This window comes from Tasmannia lanceolata, unplaced genomic scaffold (genome assembly GCF_043159265.1).
Source record: "Tasmannia lanceolata isolate RefF3 unplaced genomic scaffold, GAP_Taslan_0.1 ptg000019l, whole genome shotgun sequence".
Classification (NCBI taxonomy): domain Eukaryota; kingdom Viridiplantae; phylum Streptophyta; class Magnoliopsida; order Canellales; family Winteraceae; genus Tasmannia; species Tasmannia lanceolata.
In genome coordinates, this window is record NW_027518696.1 from 5242369 (window position 1) to 5267450 (window position 25082).

The window sequence follows — 25082 nt, forward strand, 5'->3', positions numbered from 1 at the left end:
AGAAATATGCACATGCATCGTATAATAACCTAAGGTTTACATTAGAATGGGCCCCACTTGATGACGGATTCAATAGGGGCCATAGAAATTTCTTTCATGTATACTATGGCGGCCCACCAACTTGGGTTGATTGTTGACTACTGAATCTCGCTCCGAAAATTACTTAAAGTTCTTAAACACATAATTGATTCTAATAATCAGTTTTGGACTCTCACTATAACTTCTCAAAATCCAAAACAAAAGGGCATTTGGACTCAAAACTAAACACACCCTATTCATTGTGCATTTTGAAAACTGACAGTTTGTTTTGGTTTTTGAGAACCAATTGTAAGTCCAAAACTGATTAATGGACTAAAATTAAACGTAAATTTGGGTCAAATAATCAGTTTTGGACTCACAATCTCTTTGTTTTGGATTTTGAGACCCAATTGTGAGTCCAAAACTGATTATTGGACTCAAATTTAAAATGTAGTTTAGAATCCAATAATCAGTCAGATCTCAAAATCCAAAACAACCAGGGCCTAATAAATCATGATTGTTGGATGGTATTAAGTGTCTAATCAATGGACTTTTGCTCCTAAGCTGTAGACACGGGTATAATATTCGTTTTTGAATCGTTGGTTTGAAGGTTAGGATTCTCATCAGCTATCACATGTTGAGATTTGTGTGACAGAACTCATTTCTGTTGGCTGATGATAAATGAAAAAAAAAAAAAAAAAAACAGAGAGAGAGAGAGAGAGAGAGAGAGAGAGAGAGAGAGAAAGAGAAAGGTAAAGGTGTGTGTATATATATATATATATAGGAAATTTGGTCAAAATGGTCCAAAAAATAGCGGAAATAGTGAAACGGTACCCCCACATTTCAAATTTGTGAAATGGGTCCATTTTACTTTTCCTGACATTTTTTTTACCTAAATACCCCTCAAGCGGTTTTGTTTATTTTAAAAATATTACAGGCTTACAACCCTCTTTTACCTGGAAGGGGTTACCAAGTCGAGAAAAATAGGGGTATCACATATGAAAATGGGGTAACCAAAGATAAAATAGGGTTATCACACTTAGAAAATTTTCGATTCATGTCTGTTGGGCCTAGAAGGGGTTACTAAGTCAAGGAAAATGGGGTATCACATATGAAAATTGGGTGACCAAGAGATGAAATGGGGTTATTACAACTGAAAAATTTTCGGTTCATGTCTGTTGGGCCTGGAAGGGGTTACCAGGTCAAGGAAAATGGGGGTATCACATATGAAAATGGGGTGACCAAGAGATGAAATGGAGTTAAAAGACAGAGTTATCAAACACATTAAATGAGAGATTAGGGGTTACAAGCACAAATCCTAAGAGGACAAAAATAAAACTCACCTTTTTCTTCTTATTTTTGTTCCAGGCGTTAATGGAGATTGGGGAAAAAGAATGGCCGGTAGAAAAAGAAGGAAACACTTTTTTATCCATTTTTTATGGCTTAATGTGTATTTTGAGGGTGGAATGGTACTTCAGTCAAAAACCTTGTAGTAAAAGCAAAATGGAACCCCTCCACAAGTTTGAAATTCAAGGGTTCTGTTGAGGTACCACTTGACCAAATTTCCTAATATAAATGATGAAAGTAAGTACAACAATATACCTATTTTGGGGAATAGAGTTGATTAAAAAATAACGATAGTTAATGGACAACCTTTCTCGAGACACTCTCCTCAGGCATCGTATTAATTAGTTGGGCAACAAGATTCTGGTCAGGTCAGAGTTGGATACTGAAAAATGGACCTTATAATAGGAACATTTTAGTCATTTTGCCAGAAAGTGGTTTCGGCCTAACGTGCTTTTCACTTTTCTTGTCTTCGCTTGGATAAGTGTCGTATGTCTGTTGTATCATTTTTCTAAGAGAACTTCATTATTATTTTCCTAATAGGGTTCTAAAAACATACATAAATAAAATAAGGAAAGAATTAGGTATGCTTGGATGCACATTTAGAAGAGGGACTGAGGGAGAGGATTATGCTTCCATATTTACAGTAGTAACAGAGTGAATTATCTAGTATATGTATAGTAATTACAAAGTTTAGCTTTGGTAATAATTCAAATTTTCAAATTGTGGTGGTATATATAAAGTAGTTTCATAGAAGAGTAGCAAAGTTTACTGCCGGCTGCTAACCTGATGCTAACCCTCCTCCTTTATCCTGGCTTGGGACAGGTTGTGAAAAACACAAGCTGAGTTAAATGAGCCACACAATGTTAGATAAAATTAAAAATGAGGACATTCGTAAAAAGGTGGAGGTGATACCAATTGATGAGAAGATGAGAGAGCACCGCTTAAGATGATTTGGACATATCCAGCGTAAGCCTTTGGATGCTCTGGTGAGAAGAGACAACTCGTGCCAAATTGATGGAGTAAAAAGAGGTAGGGGCAGACCGAAAACAACTTGGGTAGAAACAGTGAAGAAAGACTTGATAGATAGGAACATATTAGAGAACATGACCTTGGATAGGATAGAATGAAAGAAAATGATCCACGTAGAAAACCCAACTAGAGCCGGATAGATTTCTTCTTCATGAAATTTTTCTAAAGGATTCATTTAGCCGACCCCAACTAGTTTGGGACAAAAGCTTTGTTGAGTTGAGAATATATAAAGTAGTTACAAAGTTCAAATTCGGGAATATTTGGTAGATGCACTTGTAAGAAAAAATCAGATTATGTTTGGGATGAGTATGAGAAAAGTGAAAATGATGCATGTATTTTTCTATTTACACTGAAATACTGGATTTTTATCGCAAGTAACCATCAAACCAGATATCAAAGTACCGCTCGACGAAACAGGAAGTATCATGATACGTAATCTTTCTCTGAAACAGAACTTGAATGATGGAGCTAAGAACTATCATATCCATATGTATTTGCCTAATTTTCATGTGCGAGACACACAGAATTAGGTCTACAGAGTGAAGCGTCTTTTGAGAGAAAGTATTTAAGGATCACATTGGCACTAACATGCATGGAGAGACTAGAATTATGTTAGATGGGCTAAAGGTACTACAAAGTAGTTAGTCCATCTGACATTTGACTTGACGCTGACAGTAAAATTTTGATCAATATCGTCATTGACAAGAAGGATCTCCAATGATCCATTAAATATTATTGGCAGGAGCTTCAATCTAAAGTGTCGCATCAATTCAAAGAAGCTAACTAGGTTACCGACTCTTTGCCTAATTTTTCCTGTAAAAGAAAAGAAAATCATATATGCCGACAATGAAAGGACCTTCTTAGAAGGGCTAGGGGCACCTTAAGATGTGAATCTTTGGACGTCCCTAATATCCATCGTAAGTAATTTGCTTTTATTTTGGTTCTGAGGTGAGGTGAGGTGGTACTGCCCCCTCTTGTACTTCTGTTATTTATCAATAAATTTTCAGATGTGCCAAGGTTCTTAGATAAACTATGGGTAAAAATATATATATATATAAGGATCATATCTACAGACTAAAGTAAGAAAAATATTAGGTAAATAATGATACGGTTTTTTATTTTAATATGAAATCACAACAAGAAATTACTAACGTTTGGACTAATATGGTTGAGCTAGTGGCACACCATGAGGCAACACAAATGGTCTTGGTTTCACACCGAATCGGCAGGTGATGAGATCATTCGACAATAGTGGGCCTAATAGTGAGGGGTTTGAGTCATATGTTGCCCGCAAAATCAAAAGAGCTAATCATATACATGTGCTACTCATGGGCATGCAAGGGTTAATTGTTAGAACGAAAACCCTTCCAAAACGGAACTTTGTTTGGAAAATAGAGATGAAAGCGAAAATGACCGACAATTTGGTCATTTCCACAGGCATTTTGAGAATTTGGCACTGATTCGAGCTCACTCCCTTGTTTTCTTGTGCATTTGTCATAACAGAAGATCCCGTCTCTTTTTATTTTTACAAAACAGATTTCTAAAAATTAATATCTAATGATCTAGGACCACCCAATCGCAATGGATAGGACTCACTTTGCCTATCATATGTCAAAATCACATTATAGTATGATTTATAATATTTTATTTTTTATTTATTTTTTGAATGGTAGGGTCCATCCAAAAGATACAAAGAAAACATAACAGAGAGAAAAATATCTTTGGAGAGATTTACATTTGTTAATTTATAGGGTTTGAATAACCACCTCTTATTATATAAAATACTTAGGGACACTAATGGCTTTGTTAATCTATTTACACTGAAATACTAGATTTACATTTATATGAGTTTAAAAACCTAATGGCTTTCCGATTTATTTGGATCCTATTGGTATTGAAGATCCCAACTTTATTTCGATAATATTTTATGGGCGATGATAAATTCGCACCCCTTGTAGGATAATTCACACCGTTTAAAGTGAATTGCCACACCATTTCAAGGTGTGGCAGTACCAGCCCACTTCAAATTATATATTGAAAAAAGTCCCTACAAAGAGAAGTGTGAAACCTGGCCCTGTAATGGTGTTTGAAGCCATTGAAGGACTCTTTTTACTTTGGGGCTCTCTCCGCAATGACGTGAATCTGTAATCTCTTATTTTTACTCTTAATATAAGTTTTTAATCTTAATACAAGTTATCTTTAACTCCTAAGAAAAAATGGCGCTTGAAGCCAATAGATACAAGGGAAATTGTACAACAGTTCTACAGTTTTACCTATTTCCATTTGTCTTGTTTGGTCTCCCTCCCACTTGAGAAAGCCAAACATTTCCTTTGTCATAAAAAGAGAGCTACGCAGAAGTACTTTGAGAGGCTTTAAATATCTCATTAAATACAACATTAATTTCTTCTCATTAAATGAACAGCAAAGAACTTGTACTTTTGCTACTTCTCATTAAATGCACGCTCTTGAATAGAGAGGGTGTCAATTTTGGCTCGGGCTCGGAAGCTTGGCTCGAATCCTTAACGAGCCGAGCCGAGCCGGCTCACCATGCTCGTTAAGCTTAAGGAGCCGAGCCCGATTTAGGCCAGGCTCGGCTCGTTAAGGCTCGTTAAGAATTTAACATATATATATATATATATATATATATATATATATATATATATATATATGAGAGAACGGTTCCTACACATATGTGTAGAGAGTTCTCTACACACTAGCTTAAAATACAGTGGGGGCCCACATTGTTTGAGTGATCCAAGCCATCCATTTTAAAGGCCCTCACATAGATAGGGTGTCTACAAAAAATCAGATCTATAGGATCATTCCAACCCTACGATTTGTGAAGGTAAAATGGATGTCTTTAAACCTTCACAAATTAGTCCATTTTTTGCCTCCACAGTTCGAATGGTTAGGATGATCCTATGGATCTGATTTTTTGTGGACACCCTATCTATGTGAGGGCCTTAAAAATGAATGGTTTGGATCACCCAAATAATGTGGCCCCCACTGTATTTTAAGCTAGTGTGTAGATAACTTATCTACACATATGTGTAGGAACTGTTTTCTCATATATATATATACTAAAAGAGTTGTCTAGGGAGTGAAAGGGGGAGGCAAAATATGTCACTTCATTTTTGGAACCCCATTTGTTACTTGGACCACCCCCCATAGTGTTACACTAGATAGGCTGTCCAGGGAAGACTAGGGGTGTGAACTTAATATAACCCGAGCTCGGTAAGGCTCGCGAGCAGCTTGCTAGCCTGACCGAGCCGAGCCGAGCTTTTGAGCTTAACGAGCCGAGCCGAGCCGAGCCCGTTTACACCCGTACTCTTAAAAGAAATAGGCTGTTTCATTAAAAGTAAATGCACCTCCGTTTGGTTGGCGGAATTTTTTTGGTGTGACAGATTTTGATGGACGTTGAAACTTTGTCACAGAAATTTAAAGTACAAAATACTTCAAAATTTTGACAATCATCCTAGATGAGGAACAGATACATGTGCAATCTATAGTCCTCACTAGACGATGGTCCCACCATCCCGATGTCCCATGATCTCAAAATTTCAAGCCCTAGGGGATGCTTATCATCCAATCAACGGCGTGAAAATAGATGGCTAAAATGAAACCAAAGGTTCACAATCAATAGCATCGATTATATGTTTCGTATTGTCCATGTTGAGATTGTTGTGATGGATGTCTTGTGTTCTTTCTGGGAATGATTTACGGAGTAACGATGCACAATCTATTCGAGAGCGCCACCTGCCCAGGGTTCAGGGGTGGAGGAGGAGTCCCTGACTGCTAGGTTTATTACACTAGTTGAGAGTATATTTCATGAATCCCTTCAAGAGCGGATGGAAAGTGGGGCCGTTTGGATACGCAGATTTTAGAATCCAGGTTTTTAGTTTGAAAACAGTGTAAAAGAGGGTTAGAGACAAGAGAAGAAGAGGACCGGCCGTCGTTTTTTACTCATTTTTTACTTCTCTCCCTTCTTTCCATCAGCAAGAGATTTCTAGGTTTTAGAAATCTTAGGATGTAGGAGAGATTTTTAAAACTTGATTTTCTTGCTTGAAATCCAAGAAATGCTACCACGACAGCATCCAGCAGCTTGATTCATACCCTCTTTTACATTGTTTTCAAACTAAAAACCTGGATTCTAAAATCCGCATATCCAAACGGCCCCTTAAATCTCATTCAGAATCAAAATCACCCTCTAGATGTGTTTAAGAAAGCGCGTAGAATCCTACAGCGCCATCCAATTTCTTCATTTGTGAAGGTGGACTTAATAGACGATCCTTTGATGGAGTAGTTCTTTGCATTTCAGTTCACACATCCAGACCCTTGTACTATTATTTTTTTGCCTAAAAATCCTTAAAAATTTGATAGTTCTTTTGATTCTTTATCTGAATTGCATTTGTTAGATCTGACCCTTCTTCATTGAAATTATCCTTTGAAAATTAGTAGTACTTTTCATAATTCGACCTACTCATTGGTCCCATCCCGAACGGCCATCCCATGCAAAGACAAGGAATGAAACACAAAAATTAACAATTTAGCTTTTAATGGCAGAAAACTTAATAAGGGTCGATGGTAAATGGACTCCTATCTTGATTCTCAAACAACTACCGATCCCAGGGAAGATTCTTTAGGCTCTGTTAATTTGGTTGGCTAAAAGCTCGGATTTACTAGGTATTATTCTTGATTTCAGGGTGCTACATCGGCTACTAGGGGTGTTTGGTTTTCAAACAGCAACACAAGTACCAGGGGACAACTTACCTGATCAGCCTAATTAACTGGCATCCATCTTAAAGGGCTTCAAATTACTAGCAAAAGTGGGAAGTTTACTTGAAGACTACCTAAAGACAACTTCACTACTATTTTACCAAGAGACCACTTGACTATACTCTACGGGGCACAAATAAGACAACCAAACATAGGATGCAGCATGTGGTATGCTTTCAAGAATATATGATGTGCAAAAAATAATAGGAAGGAGAGGTCCTGGGCGATCCTAAGAACAGTTCAAAAGGCAACATCTGCCTTTGGAGTTTTATATGTTTAAGAGCTCCTGTGCTACCATGCCATTCCTTTCCATGTGACATATGTACAGTAATCTGGGCCGTTGCTTTGGTTGGCTACAAAGATCATTCTGATAGGACTACCTTAACATCTGCTAAAAGTTATCTCTCTCAGGAGAAGATAAGTATTTCTCCACGTTCCCATGGAACCCCACAGAGGCCCATTGCAACTAAAGACCTGTTATTGAATCTTTTTTTCCTCTTTTCCTTTGAATTACACTTTTTTTACTCTTCCCAATAACATCAGATCAAGCCATGGAAGACCTTTAATCAGGACTAAGAAAATGACATCTCCAACTTAGCTGTAAAGCAATAAAAATCTGAGCAAACAGAGATGCTTATGACTCCCTTTTTCTTAATCTCAATTGGCATAAAGACACCAACACAAGGAACTCAAATTATCATTCTAGTTTTGGTTCTCTACAGAACTTAGTGCTAAAACAATGGAAGAGAAGAATTGGGTAATCAAAGTTAAGGAGAAACTCCAGCTTACAAATTCATTACAAGAAGAACAGATTTGGAAAAAGCAATCAATCTACAGAGTACCCAGTTGCCTCACAGAGCTAAACCCAAAGGCATATCAGCCTCAAGTGGTCTCTTTTGGACCCTATCACCATGAAAATGAGCAGTTGACACAAATGGAAGTACACAAACAAAGAGCTCTCCTTCACTTTCTGAAGAGAACGAACAAATCCATCGAAGATTACGTAAAGGCATTGGAGGAAGTCGGGGAAGAACTCATGGATTCATATGAACATCTCGAAGAGGCATGGAAAGATCGGAACAGATTCTTGAAGATGATGTTGCTTGATGGGTGTTTTATGCTTGAAGTCTTGTACACAGCTAATGGAATTTCTAACACTTATGCGTCTAAAGACCCAATCTTTAGCTCTCATGGGAAGGTCCATAAAATGCCTTACATCAAGAGAGATATGTTGAGGGTGGAAAACCAGCTTCCTCTTCTAGTTCTAGACAAGTTGGTAGCTGTGGAAAAGGGAACTCCTAAGGTGAGATTTCATTTTTTATTTTTATTTTTTTGGTTTATTGAAAACTAATACAAATAACACAGAGAAACACACAGTCGGATCCAAATAAGGAATCTGAACAGATACAGTCGAGGAAATAGGAGGATCTGTTGACACCGCTGGTAGTTACATTATATGATTTTCGAAATGATAATATAATAATAATGTTAATTTTGTTGTTGAATCCTGGGCAATCCTAAGAACAGTTCAAATCCAAATGGACTCGGATCCAAACATCCAGTAGGATATGAGGAATTCTCCGACCAGGATCCGACCAGATCTTGACTTGGACATTGGTGGATCCAAGTCTGGCCTTTTGACAACCCTACAAATCAAGGGTCCCTCCCCCCACATTTTTTAATAAAATTCATTGCTGCCTTGAAGATCAATATCAAAAGCTTGTAAATTGTGTACTCCACACAACAAATTTCAAAGCAACCTCAAAATCACCATGATTTTCCTAACTTCATGCAGAACGACGAGTTCATAAACAAGCTCATATTGAAGTTTTGCAACCCTAGTACCCTCGACACAAACATCGGCCCGTGCCTCCACGTTCTCGACGTGTTTAGGAAGAGCATGCTTCAAGGTCCATCTCCCACATCGCAAAATCATGCTCACGAAAGCACCGGCGAGATAATCAGATCAGCAATCGAGCTTAACGAAGCTGGAATCCGGTTTAAGAAGAGCAAAACCCAGAGCCTCAAGGACATCAAATTTAAGCATGGCATCCTCACCCTCCCCATTGTGGTGGTGGACGACACCACAGAATCAACATTCCTCAATCTCATGGCCTTCGAACGACTTCATGTGGGCACAGGCAATGAGGTGACTTCCTATGTCTTCTTCATGGACAATATCATAGACTCGGCTAAAGATGTTAGCCTCCTTCATTCGAAAGGGATCATCCAAAACGCGGTGGGGAGCGACAAAGCTGTGGCAAAGCTGTTCAATCAGCTCTCAAAGGATGTGACACTCGACCCAGAGAGTAGTTTGGATGAGGTGCACAAAGAGGTGAACAAATACTGCAGGAAGAAATGGAACATGTATAGAGCCAACCTTATACACACATACTTCAGGAGCCCTTGGGCACTTCTGTCCCTTGTGGCTGCAGTTTTCCTTCTAGGCCTCACTGTAGGTCAGACTGTATATTCGATCCTTGGTTACTATCCTCATTGACTTACATTTTCTCCTCTAATGATTTGTTTTACATTTTCTCCTCCTCTCAGTAATTTGTCATCGAAAATGTAAGCTGTTTGATATATTTCCTTCAATGATTTGTCATGGAAGATGTAAGATGTTTGATATATTACCAGTAGTTTTTGCTGCTTTTGCTTTGGTTTCTATACCATTCTCTGTCGTGATCATGGTTCAAAAACTAAAAAATTCAAATTGCTCGAAAGTGGGTCGAGTCTATTTAACTCGAAAGAGGAACGAGTTTTCGTTAAAATTTTGAGTACACTTTTCTATAAATATATAGTTTTTATGTACATTTGTTTATTTTCCACAATGATTTAACATTCACTTTGAAAGTTAAGAGTTTTCGATAAAAAAAACTTGAGTACAGTTTTCTATGAATATATCGTTTTATGTACATTTATTTATTTCTCTCAATGATTAACATGGAAAGGGTGTAAAAGTTGTAGAGGTATATAAATGTCTAAATCCAATGCCATATTTGGCAACCATGAAGTTTTTTCCATGGAATATTAGTCTGTCGAGTGGTGAGAGATGGTTAGGCATGTTGGAGGGAAACTTATAAAGAGCATAAGTGAGGAGAGGGCGAAAAGTGGCTAGAAAAAGAAAAATAAATTGCATTTTGAGTGGAATTTTTTTTCTTTGTTTATCAGCTTTTGCTCACCCCACCCTTAATTCATTTCCACATTTACTTAAGAACATTCTTCGTCTTCTTGTGGCTTTAAAATAATGTTGTTTTGGATTTTAACCTCATCATTTGTCTAATTAAAATCTTGTGAAACAAGAATATTCTCAAACTCCACCAAAGATGATTAGAATCCCATCCTTGAATCGATGTAACATACGAAACATACTCCTTTTTTAACCCACAAATCAAGTGCTGCTTCATAGAGGGCAAGCCTTGGCGCAACGGGAAGGTTACTCCATTGTGACTTCATGGTCTCGAGTCACAGAAACAACCTCTTTGCAAAGCATGGGTAAGGCTGCGTACATCTAGCCCTCCCCAGACCCCGCAAAGCCTCGTGCACTGGGCCGCCCTTTTTTAAATGACGTGCTGCTTCGTCCGTACCTTCGAGTTAGGCTCTTTCAGAACTCATGGAGAATTATCTGAGCAAAGACTTTTGATCTTCAAGAAGAACTGAAAAATAGAGAGTACCTTGCGTAGTATTTGCCAAATCTTCTTCTAACATTTGAGAACGGACCATAGTTTTCTTGTTGAACAATCCATCAAGTGTGCTTCAAATATATATATATATATATATATATATATATGAGAGAACATTTCCTACACACTACCTTAAAAAACAGTGGGGGCCCACATTGTTTGGGTGATCCAAACAATTCATTTGAATGGTCCTCACATAGATAGGGTGTCCACAAAAAATCAGATCCATAGGATCATCCCAACCCTACAATTTGTGGAGGTGAAATGGACGTGTATAAACCTTCACAAATTAGTCCATTTTTTGCCTCCATAGTTTGAATGGTTAGGATGATCCTATGGATCTGATTTTTTGTGGACACTCTATCTATGTGAGGATCATTCAAATGAATGGTTTGGATCACCCAAACAATGTGGGCCCCCACTGTATTTTAAGGTAGTGTGTAGGTAACTTACCTACCCAAGTGTGTAGGAAATGCTCTCTCTCTCTCTCTCTCTCTCTCTCTCTCTCTCTCTATATATATATATATATATATATATATATATATATATATATATATATATTTATTTATTTTTTATTTTATTTTTATTTTTTTTTTTAAATGGTGTACTTCAAATATTATTAATCGGTTTATAGTCAATGATATGACCAAACAAGTCATGCGAAATAGTCAACTTCAAAAGATATTCGGCATTGGCATTCACCATCCTCCATGTTTTCAATGCGTCGGCATTTTCTTGTGTATCAGGTTCATTGCACGCAATAGAACTTCAATGTAGGTCACACACATATGCACCATGCCTGGTTGCTTTAATGAGCAACCTGGTCAACTAATTGACATTAAAAGCAACTAGGCACCTCACCAATGGGCACTGGCATTTTGGGGGCAAGTCATGGAGGAGCTAGTGTTTGAGCGCATGCGTTTTTCATCTATCATATCTATATTTCATCTATTACATCGGTAGGTTTTGTGTGTGGTGTTTGAGTGCACAAAGCCCACCAAAATTTGATATTTAATGCCCGACAAACCCTGCTTCAGTTCCAATAGCTGCTGCTTTTAAGGCATTGATTCAAATTTATGAACCTCAAAAGAGAAGAAAGAAATTTTTTTACATAGTAGCATTAGAACAGGGCAGATGCAGATATTATCAAGTTCAACTGTAACTTCTCAAAAGCAACTGAGGGGAAAAACACGAGGAAAAAAAAAGCATGACTCACTCTGATGTGCGAATTGGATTGGCATCTTCCTGACACTGTAAATAAAACGCATATGCAGTGACAGTGTCAGAAAAATGACTTCACTATAAATATTTATATGCCTTCTCGAAGAAACTGTAGTTCTAGCTTGATTCCACCTGCATAGCATCAGTGCAATTCCTGCCCAAGAAATGGAAATATCATCAGAGCAAGAAGAAGATACTCCCCTTTCATCGGAAGTTTATGAAATCATTACATGCCGACATTTGTGGTAATAATAACACAGTAAGGCTCTGTTTTTTTCGACATAAAATGGGTGTAAAACAAATTTTATTTTACACAAGAAATGGAGCCCAAGGAAATAAAATAAAGAAAACATGCAGGTATGGTGCAAGAAACCTTCCCAACAATGAAGGTATTTCAATCCAAGCTCCTTGCGAAAAATTAAAACAGATCGAGAGCATGACTTGGTATTGAGTTAGTGCATGCCTTGTGGAAGTTTGTTACCATCTTAAAACAGAGCGGATGTTACACGTCTTTCAAGAAACACATTTTCCTCAAGAAGAATCCTGAGGAGCTCCCATTTGGAGCTTCAGATGAGGTTTCCCTTCTGTTATTATTGTTTTCTTTTCATATATTGGGTGTTTTGGTTTCAGGAGAATCAATATATGACAAATTTTATCAATAACATACAAAAGAAATTACAACAATGGTAGAGATTGCCTCAAATTCACATCGGTCAAGGTGGACCTTTCGCAAGGGCATAGGCAACGGTTTTAGCTTCCCTCATAACCTGTCTATAGTATACATCTAACAGGGATTTTTTTATTTTATTTTTTTGAATGGTAGGCCAACAGGGATGTTGACAGGCTTGAAAGGGAAGAGTCAACAGAGAGAGTCTAAAGCTCTTTGAATTTCTCCCCCCTTGAGGAATCTTTTGACCCCTTGTTCCTCATTCTTTTTTTTTTTCAATAAAGCTCTTAATCATTCAAAAAAAAAAGAATATCCGCAAACAGACCATGAAAGCATGAACAGACAATGGAAAAAAATCTGAATAAAAATGGAAACTTTAGGAAAATGAATGGGGGTGAAGCTGAGACAAAGGAAGAAATTCAATCCACAGAAGAAAGAAAGAATGTGAAATTGCATGGTTGGTGTTTTGGACATGCACCTGAGCAACTTCAAGATGACCTTCTGGACGAGAAGAAAGACTACCAGTAGCATGAAGGGGCCTGTTTGAACTTGTGCCATGTGCATCTTCCCCGCAATTTTTATTAGGAGACGAACTAATCAGATTTTCTAGCACGCCCTTCCCGTTAGGAGTAGATTCTGAGGTCCCCTCAATACCATCAGAAACAGCACTAAATCCTCCAGTTCTCTTTGTGGAAGGATCTAGGCGTTCCATCATTCGAGCAAAACCGGCAAAACTAGCTGTCACTTCACGCTGAACTTCCTTGCTAAGCTCCTTGACTGGTTTATTGCGTGCCAACAACTTCTCTTTGAAACCCTTTGTACTTTTCGAGATCATTTCTTTATATCTGTTGCAAATGTGCATCCATGTCCCAAAGGTGAAAGTATTAAAATACAAAACTCCAACAATAAAAAAAAAAACTACATTTATTCACCTGGAAGAGGCTGCAGACCATCTGGATTTAAGAGTCTCTGATAATTGAAGGAGCTCTGGCTGCCGTGACCTTCGTGGACTACCTGGCGGTGTTTGGCCAGCATGTATTCTGAACAAAAACCAAAGGATCATTATGATATTGAATGTCGTGATAAAGTAAAAAAGAAACACTAGGAACAGAACAGTAGCAAGTGTGTCCATATTACAAACAGCTTCCGGAATAGTACACACTAGCTAAATGCAGCTTAAATGACTGAAAAAAAATTAAGTTTAATTCATTAGATGTCACCATAATATGTGGTTATCAGAGGAGAAAAGTCAGGCTGTAAAATAATAAATAAAAAAATCTGACAGCACTATGATCATCTTGATGCTGCATTCCAGGATCAGGATAATTTCAATGTGGCAAGCCAAGAGCACTGTCCTGGGGTATGAAATGGTGACCTGGGGAACTCACTGAGCTCACATCCTCGTATAAGAACATGATAATTCAAAGAATGTGAATGTGCATAGATAATTTATTTATAGCCGGCAATAACAACTTAGCAACATTATAAACAAGTAACAAGGAAAGATAGTGTTACCTACCAATTACAAATGATAGTCGTTATAAAATGGGGGTACCCTATCACACAAGCTTAAATCAAATGTCTCTCTGGAGATTTTTAATAAGAAAAAAATAATGTATACAGGCTTGGGTAGCAGCGAAATGTATGGCAATGAACCAATACTTGAAAGTTAGATACCTGGGGCTAGAAGGACCATGCCTGACGTCTGCAATACCAGGACCACGAGGCAAAGGCACCGATGCCTGAGGTTGCACATCCACGGCAAGCGATACGGTAGATGTCGGAGAATTACCCTCAGGTAAAGGAAAATTGCCTGAATCATTACTTTCTACCGGAACAACAATAGGTGTTTGTTGTGCATCCGGATCATTTGAGGGAGTAGCAAAAACAAGAAACTGGGAACGAGCAAGCCCAGAAGATCTGTGCCTCTCCCTCCTAAAATGATGAGCCCTACCCATGGCCGCAGCAGCTAAATGCTGCCTGATATGCTCATCAAAGTCTGAGTCATCAGTGTAGGATGGAACCTAAAAATTACAATTTTCAACACATAACCAACTTCGGTAAAAATGTAGAAAAACTTAAGCTTCTAACTGAGCCAAAAAAAAAAAAAAAAACTACATAACTGACATTGTGGAATTCGAAATCCTCAAGGGGTATACGAGGAAATGTTGATGCATTTGAAGATCTGTGTCTTGACTGTGAGTTTCTTTCCATCCCCACTGCAAGAAGAAGCTCTTGGCTACAGATAGAGACAAAAAAATGTGTCAAAAATGAAAGGTACATGCAAATATGACAACAAATAATTCCAATTATGTTACCTCACCTCTCAAAGAACCCATGATTTATTTAATAATCAACAATGGAAAATTGATGCATAATTGGCAACTAGAGAGTTATTTGACTGTGCAAACTTGAAAATTTCTACACATGAATCTAAAGAAGACACAGGAAATGGATCATAGTTGCCAACCTTTTGTATGGAACACATCAAAGAGTTAACTTTTTCCTTTTTTAAGAAAAAAAGAATGAAAGGTATCTACCTGACAGGATCCTTCAAGACAAGTAATTGCCAACAAATCGGGCACTCTTTGCTTCTTTGTGACCTGAAAGATGAATTTTATTTTCATCTAAGCTCTCAATTCAGATAGAAACAGATACCCACATAAGTTTGCCAAGATAGTATGCATGAATACTAAGAATAGAAATATCATGGTGATCAGATATAACCTGAAACTGATGGTAATTGGGCCTACCAGTCAAGGATGCACTGAAGATGATATTCATGCTTGCAATTAGTAACCTGAAATAAATCAATCAGATCAAAAAATCTATCAGCGGATCATTTTCTGATGCAAAATTTACAGTCGAGGTTAGGGATGATCCTCGTAATAAACATCAGTAGCAATAATCCAATAATCAGGAATCAGAAGCTGAAAATCATCAATAAAAAAGAGTAGAGAACCACCAAAAAAGAAACTCAACAACATCAAATTCAGAAAAATTACGATCATGAGAATCATACAAAATCAAAACCCTAATTTTGTCACACTCAGTGGCATACAATCGCCAGACTCAATTGTAAACCCTAGCTTTTACAAAGCGCAGAACAAACAAACAACAGAATTGGACAGACTTGTTAACACGACAAACATAAAAAGAGCTCGCATTATAGCAAATCAAGATCAAAATACATGATCAAAAGAAAAATCAAGGAGAACATGGAAAAATAAGAAATAAATGATCGTACCGCGGCGGGATCCTCGGCGGAGAACGGTTCGAGACAGATGCTGCAGCAATCATCGCAGCTGTCCTCTACGCTGACGGCAGCTTCCGCCGGAGAGATCACCGGAATCTCTGCCGGAAAAGTGAAATCTTCCATTTCCCGGTTGTTGATAAGAAAACCACAGTGCAAGAAAGGGATGAGAGAGAGAAATAGAGCGGGGGCGGTTATGGTGGTCAAGGAAAGAGATTTTATATGCTTAAATTTCTAAATTTATGTGGAGAGAGAGAGAGAGAGAGAGAGACAGAGAAAGGAGAAAAATGCGAATAAGAGGGTCGTTGGGAAGACCGACCAAATAGGTCACGCACCCTAAGCGAGGGAGCACGTGCTATCGCGGCGTATTTTAGACTGAATCGGAAACCGCGTGACGACTTATTAGTATTAGATTTAGAAAAGGTGTCACATCTGAAATTGAAGTCCATTGGTGGAAATCACTATAGATATAAAAGTGTAGGATGATTCGCACCACCTGTAGGATAATTCGCACCCCTGTAATAAGGATATGCACGACGTTAAATGGGTGTGAAATATCATACAGGAGGTGCGAATTTATTCTCATCACCCTAGAGATAATGCTAATTTGGAGACGTTCCATTTGCTCTTCAATAGGTCCACCACCCACGCCAACTGGAAAGGGCATGCTATTTTTTCCATTTTTTTGTTAGATTTCACAACATTTGTTGGTAGAGTGTGTTTGGATGTACGCATTATAGAGATTAGAGAAGGAAAACAAACCAAATTCTCAGTTATTTACTTTTCTTTTCCTCTTGATCTGAGAGGAAAGCCAACATGGACTGTCATTTGAATAGTAATATGGCAGCCAAATACAGCTAGAAATGGAAAACCTGTTATTTTACTTTGATTTTCAAGATTTTTGGTGCAACCAAATGGACCCCAAAGGAAAAGGGCATGTACGTTTTCCAAAGTAAAATGATATATTTTTCTTTTCCTAGGAGAATTTGGTTGCCATTTACTATTCACATATGACAATTGAAGGCCAAATGCAGCCACTTTTTTACCGTTCCACTTTCCTCACAAATCAAGAGAACAAAGGAAAGTAATGAAATGAGAATATACTTCTATGCTACTTGCATCCAAACTAACCTCTATGTACAAGTGAAGGCCACTTGCTTAATGATCCAAAGCATTGTTTTTTCTCAGCTTTTGCTACATGCTGGCCATGGAGCAAAATCTAACCACACTGGATTATTCTAGACCTCCAATCTGTAGAGGCTTTCTTGGTGAATTCATATGGTTGTGTTTTATTTTCTCATCCTCCAAGTATAGACAAGTTTTAGGGTTAGAATAACGGGGATGGATTTTGCCCCATGGCGAGATTGATGGTGCATCAGGTTGTTGTATCTTACGGGTGATGGTGTTGAAATCTAATGTACAAGAACTGATTTCCGCATGAGCTCAAATTCACCTTAAAGAGAGCGACATAGACATAATCAGTGCCTGATTATGCCGATTCCCATGTTATACATTACTCATTGTTCTCTTCTATTTGTAGAAATTAAGTTACACACTGAATTTTCTGGGAAATATCATTGTAGACATCTCATTTTGTTCTTTGAATAGTCTGCCACTCGTCGCCCCAGAGCGCGGCCCAATGATGATCAATGTTAATGATGTCTTAGAAGTTAAAATCCTCCGCGCCAAAAAAAAATTTATTTTGAAATTACTTGCGTTGCAGAATGTCCATAATTTCTAAAACCTTGTGAATCCAAACAGAAACATTAGAAAACCTCAAGCTAAGGCCCACCCTTGCTCTTGCCTGAGCGGGGTGGGTACATTCCAGTGGGACCTAAGGTTGAACATGTGGCATCTCGAGATTGGTTAATCCGGTGGAGCCCAGAAATCTATGTGATATGATTGTGGCCCACAAGTACAAATGCCCGTTTCATCCAGTAGGCAATCGCGAATTGTGCGTGGCATAAGGACGAGTGGCACTATGACTCGGAGTCGAGTGTAGACACGTGCCATGCTTACTAGTAACATTTGCCACCTTTTGGCGCCAAGTGTAGACGAACTCTTCAGAAACAAGCGGGAGTTACTTTGCCTTCGCTGAGACAAAGTCCAGCAGAAAGAGGAAGAAGAGAAAAAATTTAACAAATTAGAAAAGAAAAGTTCTCTGTGTCGTGTTCAATCCCTTCAATCTCTTTCTTTAACAGCAATGGCTTCTCACCATAGCCTTTTCGTTTTCCTACTTCTCAATGCTATTCTCTTGCTATCTTATTCTGCGAAATCTGATGGTAAAATCCACCCTCTCTCTGTATTTATCGTTCTTGCTTTAATTTTCATACATACATTATGATGGATCTATTCTCAGTTTTTTCCTTTATTTTGCATTGTTTGAAGTTGGGTCATTTGTTATGAGTCTCAAACAAATGGGTTTTTTAAAGGTGTGGGCAATTGCACTGTGAGTTTCATTTGGTCTTTTAGGTGGTTTGGAAAAAAATATATGAGAAATCTAAGTTAGATTTTGTTTTCCCTTTTAAAATGATATAAACGTAGGTGGGAGGATAGATGTTGGGTGATTGGGAAATTATATTAAACTAGATTTCTTTCTTTAGTTGGTTATCTATTTGATTTGATTTGTGCTGCAATTATGTTTATTTAAAGTCACGGAAATTGGCGGAATGCTCTCGAAACCAATTCACTTGAGTAGGGCTGCAACTCGAGCCGGGTAAAACCCGACCCACATCGACCCGACCCGAAAATAGCCTGGGTCGGGTTCAGGTTTCATGGGTTTCGGGTCGAGCCGGGTTCAGCATTCAAAAGCCCGCATGAATCTCTAGTCGAGCCGGGTTTGAAGGGGCCCGACCCGACCTGAGTTACATAAGTTATAGTATGTACATTTTTTTCTATTGTTAGTTAAAAGTTAAAGGGATAATTACATTTACACCCCCTCTAGTTTATGACACATCCACTTCCACCCCTATAGTTTAAAACGTGACAAATACACCCTTGTAGTTTCAATTTGTTTAAGGTAGGCCCCCTCAGCTGAAGGTTCGTCCATAGATTGAAGGGTTAGGATGATCCGATGGAGCTGATTTTTTGGGCACACCCTAACTATGTCAGGACCCATCAAATGAACGCTTTGGATCATCCAAACAATGTGGGCACACATTATTTGGATGATTTTTTGGTAGTGTTTGGATTCGGGTAGGGGCCCACATTATTTGGATGATCCAAAGCGTTCATTTGATGGGTCCTGACATAGATATGGTGTGCCCAAAAAATCAGCTCCATCGGATCATCCTAACCCTTCAATCTATGGACGAACCTTTAGCTGAGGGGGCAAACCTTAAACAAATTGAAACTACAGGGGTGTATTTGTCACGTTTTAAACTATAGGGGTGGAAGTGGATGTGTCAGAAACTAGAGGGGGTGTAAATGTAATTATCCCAAAGTTAAAAGTGAAAACCCACGGTTACTGTATGTGAGTGTAATTTCTGCTTCTATGAGTTGAGTTGATTCAAGTGTTTGATTCAGCATTGTTTGATTGTAATTACAACATTGTTTGATTACATAATTGTTTGATTCAAGTGTGATGTGAGTGTAATTACATCATTGTTTGATTCAAGTGTAATGTGAGTGTAATTTCTGCTTCTATGAGTTGAGTTGCCTTGCCAAACAAGAATTTTCCTTAAAAATTTGCGTCAACATGAAAAAACCCGACCCGACCCGAACCGACCCGAGATTTATCATGGGTAGGGCCGGGTTTGGGAATCGTGGGTTTTCCGAAAAAAAACCCGACCCGACCCGACCCGAGATATTTCTCGGGTAGGGTTGGGTTCTCCAAAACCCGACCCGCCCGACCCGAGTTGCAGCCCTACACTTGAGTGAGACAGAGGAGCGGAATTTCATGTGTAGGGGTGACATCCTTAGATCTACAAAGGAATGCCAAAAGCGAAGGCAGCGGTCAGCTATGATATACTCCACTTCTTCTTTAGTAGGTTCAAGGTTCATCTACAACATCTGGTGGTGCCCTCGTGGGCACGTTCCTCTCTGGGTCGATCTGGCTCGGATCTTACGTTCATTAGATGCCCAACTTATCTGCCAGTTGTCCGGCTGCAAAAGGAAGAAGTTAGTTCACAGCTCTGAAGGCCGAAGACGAAGCGAGGAATAATGTAATGCTTCAGGCCTTATTTGTTTTGGATTATGAGAACCGATTGTGAGTTCCAAACTGATTATTAGATTCAAAATTGCATTATGAGAAGGGGTCACTGGCAAGGTTTTAAATTTCGACCGAAATCCGAAATTTTGGGTTTTGGTGGAGAACGAAACCGAAATTGGCTATACCCAAAACAGTATAAAATTTCTGCCGAAATTTTAGGGACTTCAACCAGAAAATAGATTTTCCCCATTAAATATTACTTTTCCGAAATTTCAGCCTAAATCTTCTATAGAATAAAATATTATTTTATCCGGTTTCATGGATTTCGCCTGAAATCGGCCGAAAATTTCGGTTTCGGCGAAATTTAAAACCTTGGTCACCGGTCAGTGGAGCATTATGTAAATAGATACTACGTTTACATATCGAACCCTAAGAACATTATGTAAATAGATACTACGTTTACATATCGAACCCTAATTCCTTATGCCGTTACATTCCATTTAGGATTAGAAATAGATTTAATCAGACCTGCTTTTTACATATCTATCGTTATTTGGGTACCACTATTCACTTCTTTGGGCTTCGATTGAATAATCGGATAGGGGTGGCAATCGGTTGCCACAATCTCAAACGAACAGGGCATTAATTTTGAGTTCAATAATCAGTTTGGAACTGAATCGATTCTCATATTCCAAAACAAACAGGGCCTCAATTTTAAAACAGGCCATTTTGTGCTGCGTAGAAAAATAACGCTACACGGTCCGACTGAGAGTAAAGCCCCTGGCGATTGAGAGGAAAGGCCTCGCCGATTCAACCCAGTCAGTTGTGATCAATTCTAACTCTCTGAGTGAATGCCTTTTTTTTCAAACGTAAAAAAAGGGGGGCAAAATCTTTATTGAAAAACATCTTAGTTGCTCAGACACACACTGACAAATATGATATTCCTAGAGTCTATCAGCTACATTAAGATATAGTAAATCTCGATCAAGGGGAGATGTTTATTGAAGAGTATTATGATATCCTTAGAAGCAAATAGGAAGAGCTGGATCATTACCATCCCATTGCTCTTAGTATTGAAGACATGGAAACAAACAGAGCAAAGAAGAATGTTTTAATTTCTAGCTATACTGAACTTAGATCATGAGTTACAAAGAGTTCAAGTTCTAGGAAAAGACACTCTTTACTTCCATTGAAGCTATTTACAATTACATCAAGGAAGAGACCACCAGAAGAGCACATGCAAAGCATCCCGAAGGAGGTACTTCATAGCCTGAGCAATCAGCTTTGGTTTCTGATTCGAGAGACGAGTCAAGGAGGCATAAGTGCAACAAAGAAGGATAAGCTGAGATGTAACCTTTGGGGGAAGAAACGACACACAGGAGAGATGTGTTTGGAGCTTCATCTTCATCTGAGAGAGATTTAGAGGGCCCAGAGAACATAGACTCCTATATAGTCTCAGGTAGTTCTTCAATGGATCCTAAAGACGGAGCCATGGATGATCTCCATAAGTGATTTTTCGTAGGTTACTTTTAAAAAGCCTTTCATTGGATGCAATCTTCTGGCCCACTCTACTTGATGCTATCGACTAGGTGATGGATTGCGTTACTGGGCATAGTGTATTATCCCACAATGTCTGATACTTCATGAATGAGATTGTGGACAAGCTTTCTAAGCTAGGTATGATTGTGGACAAGCTTTCTAAGCTAGGTATGATTGTGGACAAGCTTTCTAAGCTAGGGGTTCACAGAGACTCTCAATTACAAATTCTTATTCTTAGATCTAACTCTATAAAGAGTTAGTGTTGCCTCTCTTTTTTTGCTATAATATCTTTACTGCTCGAGACCATCTCAGTCTGTGATTTAGACGTTCCTCTTGTTTTTGAGTTAATAAATATTCTCTCTCATCCAAAGAATAGTATGAAACCTTGTTCTATGTACTTGATTCGATGACAGGGATTTGCACATTACATCTTAACAAATTCACAATTTTTGAAAATTTCAGTGCTGGAGTTAATTGGTACTAGAGTACTTTGATGGTTTGAACTCAAAGCCATGTTTTTGTTTTGGGGGTGAGAGTGTTGAATAATGCAAACCCAGAGGCTAAGCGCCCTCAAATACCATCTACCCTCTTTTCTCAAATTATATGCTTACTAACAAGACACATCACAAATAACTAACACCCACTACCCTAAACACATGCACCATAACTAACACCCATAACTCTAAAAACACATTCCCACAACTAGATAATAAGTAGATTATAACTACCCATATGCACCATAATTATATGCACATAACATTCCTTCCCCCTTAGAATCGACCTTGTCCTAAAGAGTAAGAGGAAAAGAAATGGAGGCTTACTAGTGACATCATGCTGACATCGAGGATCCACCATTAATATTTAATATTACTCTTAACAATAGTTGGGGGACTTTACCATCTTGTTGTATGAAGAATTTATCACTATATTTATTTGCATTTTGGGAGGGTTGTCTTTTATGTGACTGTTAAAAGCCCAAGACTTGGGGGCAAATGCTTACCATTTCATGTTTATTTCTCAGAAGTAAAACTAGTATCTCTGTTTTAGGTTTCGTAAGCTTGGTTTAGCTTGGGAGTTGTTTTAAAAAGGTTGGATGGAATGTAAGATTAGAATTATCGTGTTAGGCTTTTAGTATTTAATGATGGATAATTATAACTTTTATACATATTAGTATTTTTATGCCAATGCATGACATAACGTACAAGGAAAACAAACAGTTACAAATGAGTCTTACACTAAAACAACTGAAATTATATTCCAGAGCGTGTATCAATGTTGAGTTTTGCATAACTTAGGGTCATAAACGAAAGATCTTCATTAGCCATGTTGTGTGCCAATATTTTACATATTATTGTAGAAGCATTTACTACAAACTATTTGTGGATTGTGAAACAACTTAAGATCAAATCCTGTCTCTTTGCCAAAATTAATTCAAGGAGCTCTATTATGTTTGCTGCATGGTTGGAGAGATTAATAGATGAGCTGTTCTTTGCCAAATTTTCTTTTCTTCCACAGATGCCAATGATAAACTCCTTCAAGGTATTAACGCCTACAGAGTATCCTTAAATCTTTCAACGCTGGTTGTGAACAAAAATGCCGAATGTCTAGCAGATCAAATCTCTGAGCAATTGAAGGACCAGAATTGCACCAATACCACAGGCACTCATACTGTTCCGGTGGGGAACTATCCAAAACTTCTAGACCACTGCCATCTCAATGCAACTGTTACTAGAGATGGGACTATAATGCCAGCATGCATTCCTGACCTTGTTCCGGGTCTTGTACTCACAAACTTCACGAGGACCAAATACACACTGTATCTGAATGACAGCAAATACTCTGGAGTCGGTATCGCTTCAGAGGACAACTGGATCGTTACCGTTCTCACTACAAATACGTCCACAGGGAGCTTTGAGAACACTTCTGGTTCAGTTTCCATAGTTGGCTTGCACTTGCATTTGCTGCCTTTGTTGTTGGGTTTCTTGGTAGTTCTGATTAGTTAAAGTCCGTTCTTACTTCCAAGTTGGAAGTTTTTTCGCTTGGCAGCTGCTTTTCTGTGAATGTTATGTATTCAGGATCAGAAATCTCTACCCATGTTTTTTTTTTTTCTTTTCAAGTGGATTGATTATAAATAGCTGCTTTATCTATGGGATCTCTAGTTCAATCACTAGTTATGGGTTACATTAACTGCTTGCCTGTGCCCATTTTAGCATCTCATCTAGTCAGGTATGTACCTATTTGTTTGTTTTGTGTTTTGTTTCAGCTCTAAATGGGCATTTATGTGCATTGGCTGTGCCAAAGTCTGCCCTTATTGGATGATTATAGCTTCCATGTTTTAGCCTGGAAGGTTGGAAACTATAAGACAATGGCACCATGTTGATTAAGTCTACCAGCAATTCTAAACTTTGTGGAAAGCAAGAAAGCTAATAACATTGATATTCTGTGAAACCCCCAGGTGGGAAAATCATCCAGGTTATGGTCAAGCATCAGTGAGTTCTATACCATCCTTGGAAGAGTACACTGAATTAGTTTTTTAGTTAGGAATGACACAGTATACTGAATAATATTTTAGTTAGGAATGATATAGTATACTGAATAGTTGTTTAGCTAGGAATGACATGAAAGAATGAAAGTAGAAGACTATTCTGATAAGCAGACTGACACATTATCAAGCATTAGTGATAAGGCATTTCGCGGACAGGCTGTTGCACGAGAAAGCAGCCACACAGGCTCAGATCTTGTCTCACTCATCCATTTAATTCATCTGAGGTGTCTGCTCTCTCATGCAACAGCCCGTCGGCGAAATGCCTTCTCTGATGGTCCCTAGCAAATCCCTAATTATATTGGAGGAAAGACATTTGGGAGGGAGGTGTTATATATGATGTAATTTTAATTACCAAACTGGAATTGTGAAAAGGCCCTATTTATATGATGCATGCTCATATTATAAGCAGGTATAACACTATTTCATTGATCCAAACCATTTATATGCTAGGCCTTTCTGTTGATGGGGAGGTGCATCAAAATTCACTCCTATTTTTGCATAGCAAGGCCTAACAGTTGAATGGTCTGGATGATTGAATAAGTTGGCCCACTTGTACTTTTGACTAGCAATGTCAAGGCCTGACAAATGAACGATTGGGATCGTTCAATAAGTGGGCCCACTTGCACTTTTACAGGGCAAATCATTGGTTTTTTTTCACCCGGCACTTATCTAGGGACTTGAAAATTTTATTGATGAATAAAATAAGTACAAGAGGGGAACATACCACTTCTAGTCTTCTACCTTACCTCGAAAGCAAAATTACCTACAACAAATCAATCATAGTTTCTTGAAACAACAAATCAAATAGACGGCAAATCAATGATTTTGCTCTTGGCCAAAACCCTGAATGAGGC

At 38.3% G+C, this 25082-nt stretch overlaps 3 protein-coding genes across 3 annotated transcripts; 2 read left to right on the plus strand and 1 right to left on the minus strand.

Annotated features, from left to right (window-relative positions):
• Window positions 1–7889: 7889 nt before the first annotated feature.
• LOC143852987 (UPF0481 protein At3g47200-like) lies at window positions 7890–9814 on the plus strand. Its single transcript, XM_077362675.1, has 2 exons — window positions 7890–8473; window positions 8966–9814. Exons 1-2 carry the CDS (start codon window positions 7910–7912, stop codon window positions 9668–9670), a joined length of 1269 nt encoding a protein of 422 aa, XP_077218790.1. The 5' UTR covers window positions 7890–7909; the 3' UTR covers window positions 9671–9814.
• Window positions 9815–11837: 2023 nt separating this feature from the next.
• On the minus strand, window positions 11838–16246 carry LOC143853363 (E3 ubiquitin-protein ligase RHF1A-like). The gene is made up of 8 exons (XM_077363113.1): window positions 15989–16246; window positions 15495–15541; window positions 15282–15344; window positions 14869–14980; window positions 14419–14765; window positions 13674–13781; window positions 13220–13586; window positions 11838–12228 (listed from the first exon to the last, which is right to left on the minus strand). The coding sequence occupies exons 1-8, from the start codon at window positions 16118–16120 to the stop codon at window positions 12217–12219; spliced, it is 1188 nt and encodes a 395-aa protein (XP_077219228.1). The 5' UTR covers window positions 16121–16246; the 3' UTR covers window positions 11838–12216.
• A 1811-nt stretch (window positions 16247–18057) lies between these two features.
• On the plus strand, window positions 18058–23895 carry LOC143853491 (putative GPI-anchored protein At5g19250). The gene is made up of 2 exons (XM_077363279.1): window positions 18058–18276; window positions 23199–23895. The coding sequence occupies exons 1-2, from the start codon at window positions 18198–18200 to the stop codon at window positions 23684–23686; spliced, it is 567 nt and encodes a 188-aa protein (XP_077219394.1). The 5' UTR covers window positions 18058–18197; the 3' UTR covers window positions 23687–23895.
• Window positions 23896–25082: the final 1187 nt, after the last annotated feature.

Bases quoted from the DNA above. Each gene is read 5' to 3' on its own strand.
- LOC143853491 (XM_077363279.1), top strand. From the start codon at position 18,198: ATGGCTTCTCACCATAGCCTTTTCGTTTTCCTACTTCTCAATGCTATT. The intron at 18,277-23,198 runs GTAAAATCCACC...TTTCTTCCACAG, and splicing joins TTATTCTGCGAAATCTGATG to ATGCCAATGATAAACTCCTT.
- LOC143853363 (XM_077363113.1), bottom strand. From the start codon at position 16,120: ATGGAAGATTTCACTTTTCCGGCAGAGATTCCGGTGATCTCTCCGGCG. The intron at 15,542-15,988 runs GTACGATCATTT...GATTTATTTCAG, and splicing joins CCGCCGAGGATCCCGCCGCG to GTTACTAATTGCAAGCATGA. The intron at 13,782-14,418 runs GTATCTAACTTT...GTTTTTGTTCAG, and splicing joins CATGGTCCTTCTAGCCCCAG to AATACATGCTGGCCAAACAC.
- LOC143852987 (XM_077362675.1), top strand. From the start codon at position 7,910: ATGGAAGAGAAGAATTGGGTAATCAAAGTTAAGGAGAAACTCCAGCTT. The intron at 8,474-8,965 runs GTGAGATTTCAT...AACTTCATGCAG, and splicing joins TGGAAAAGGGAACTCCTAAG to AACGACGAGTTCATAAACAA.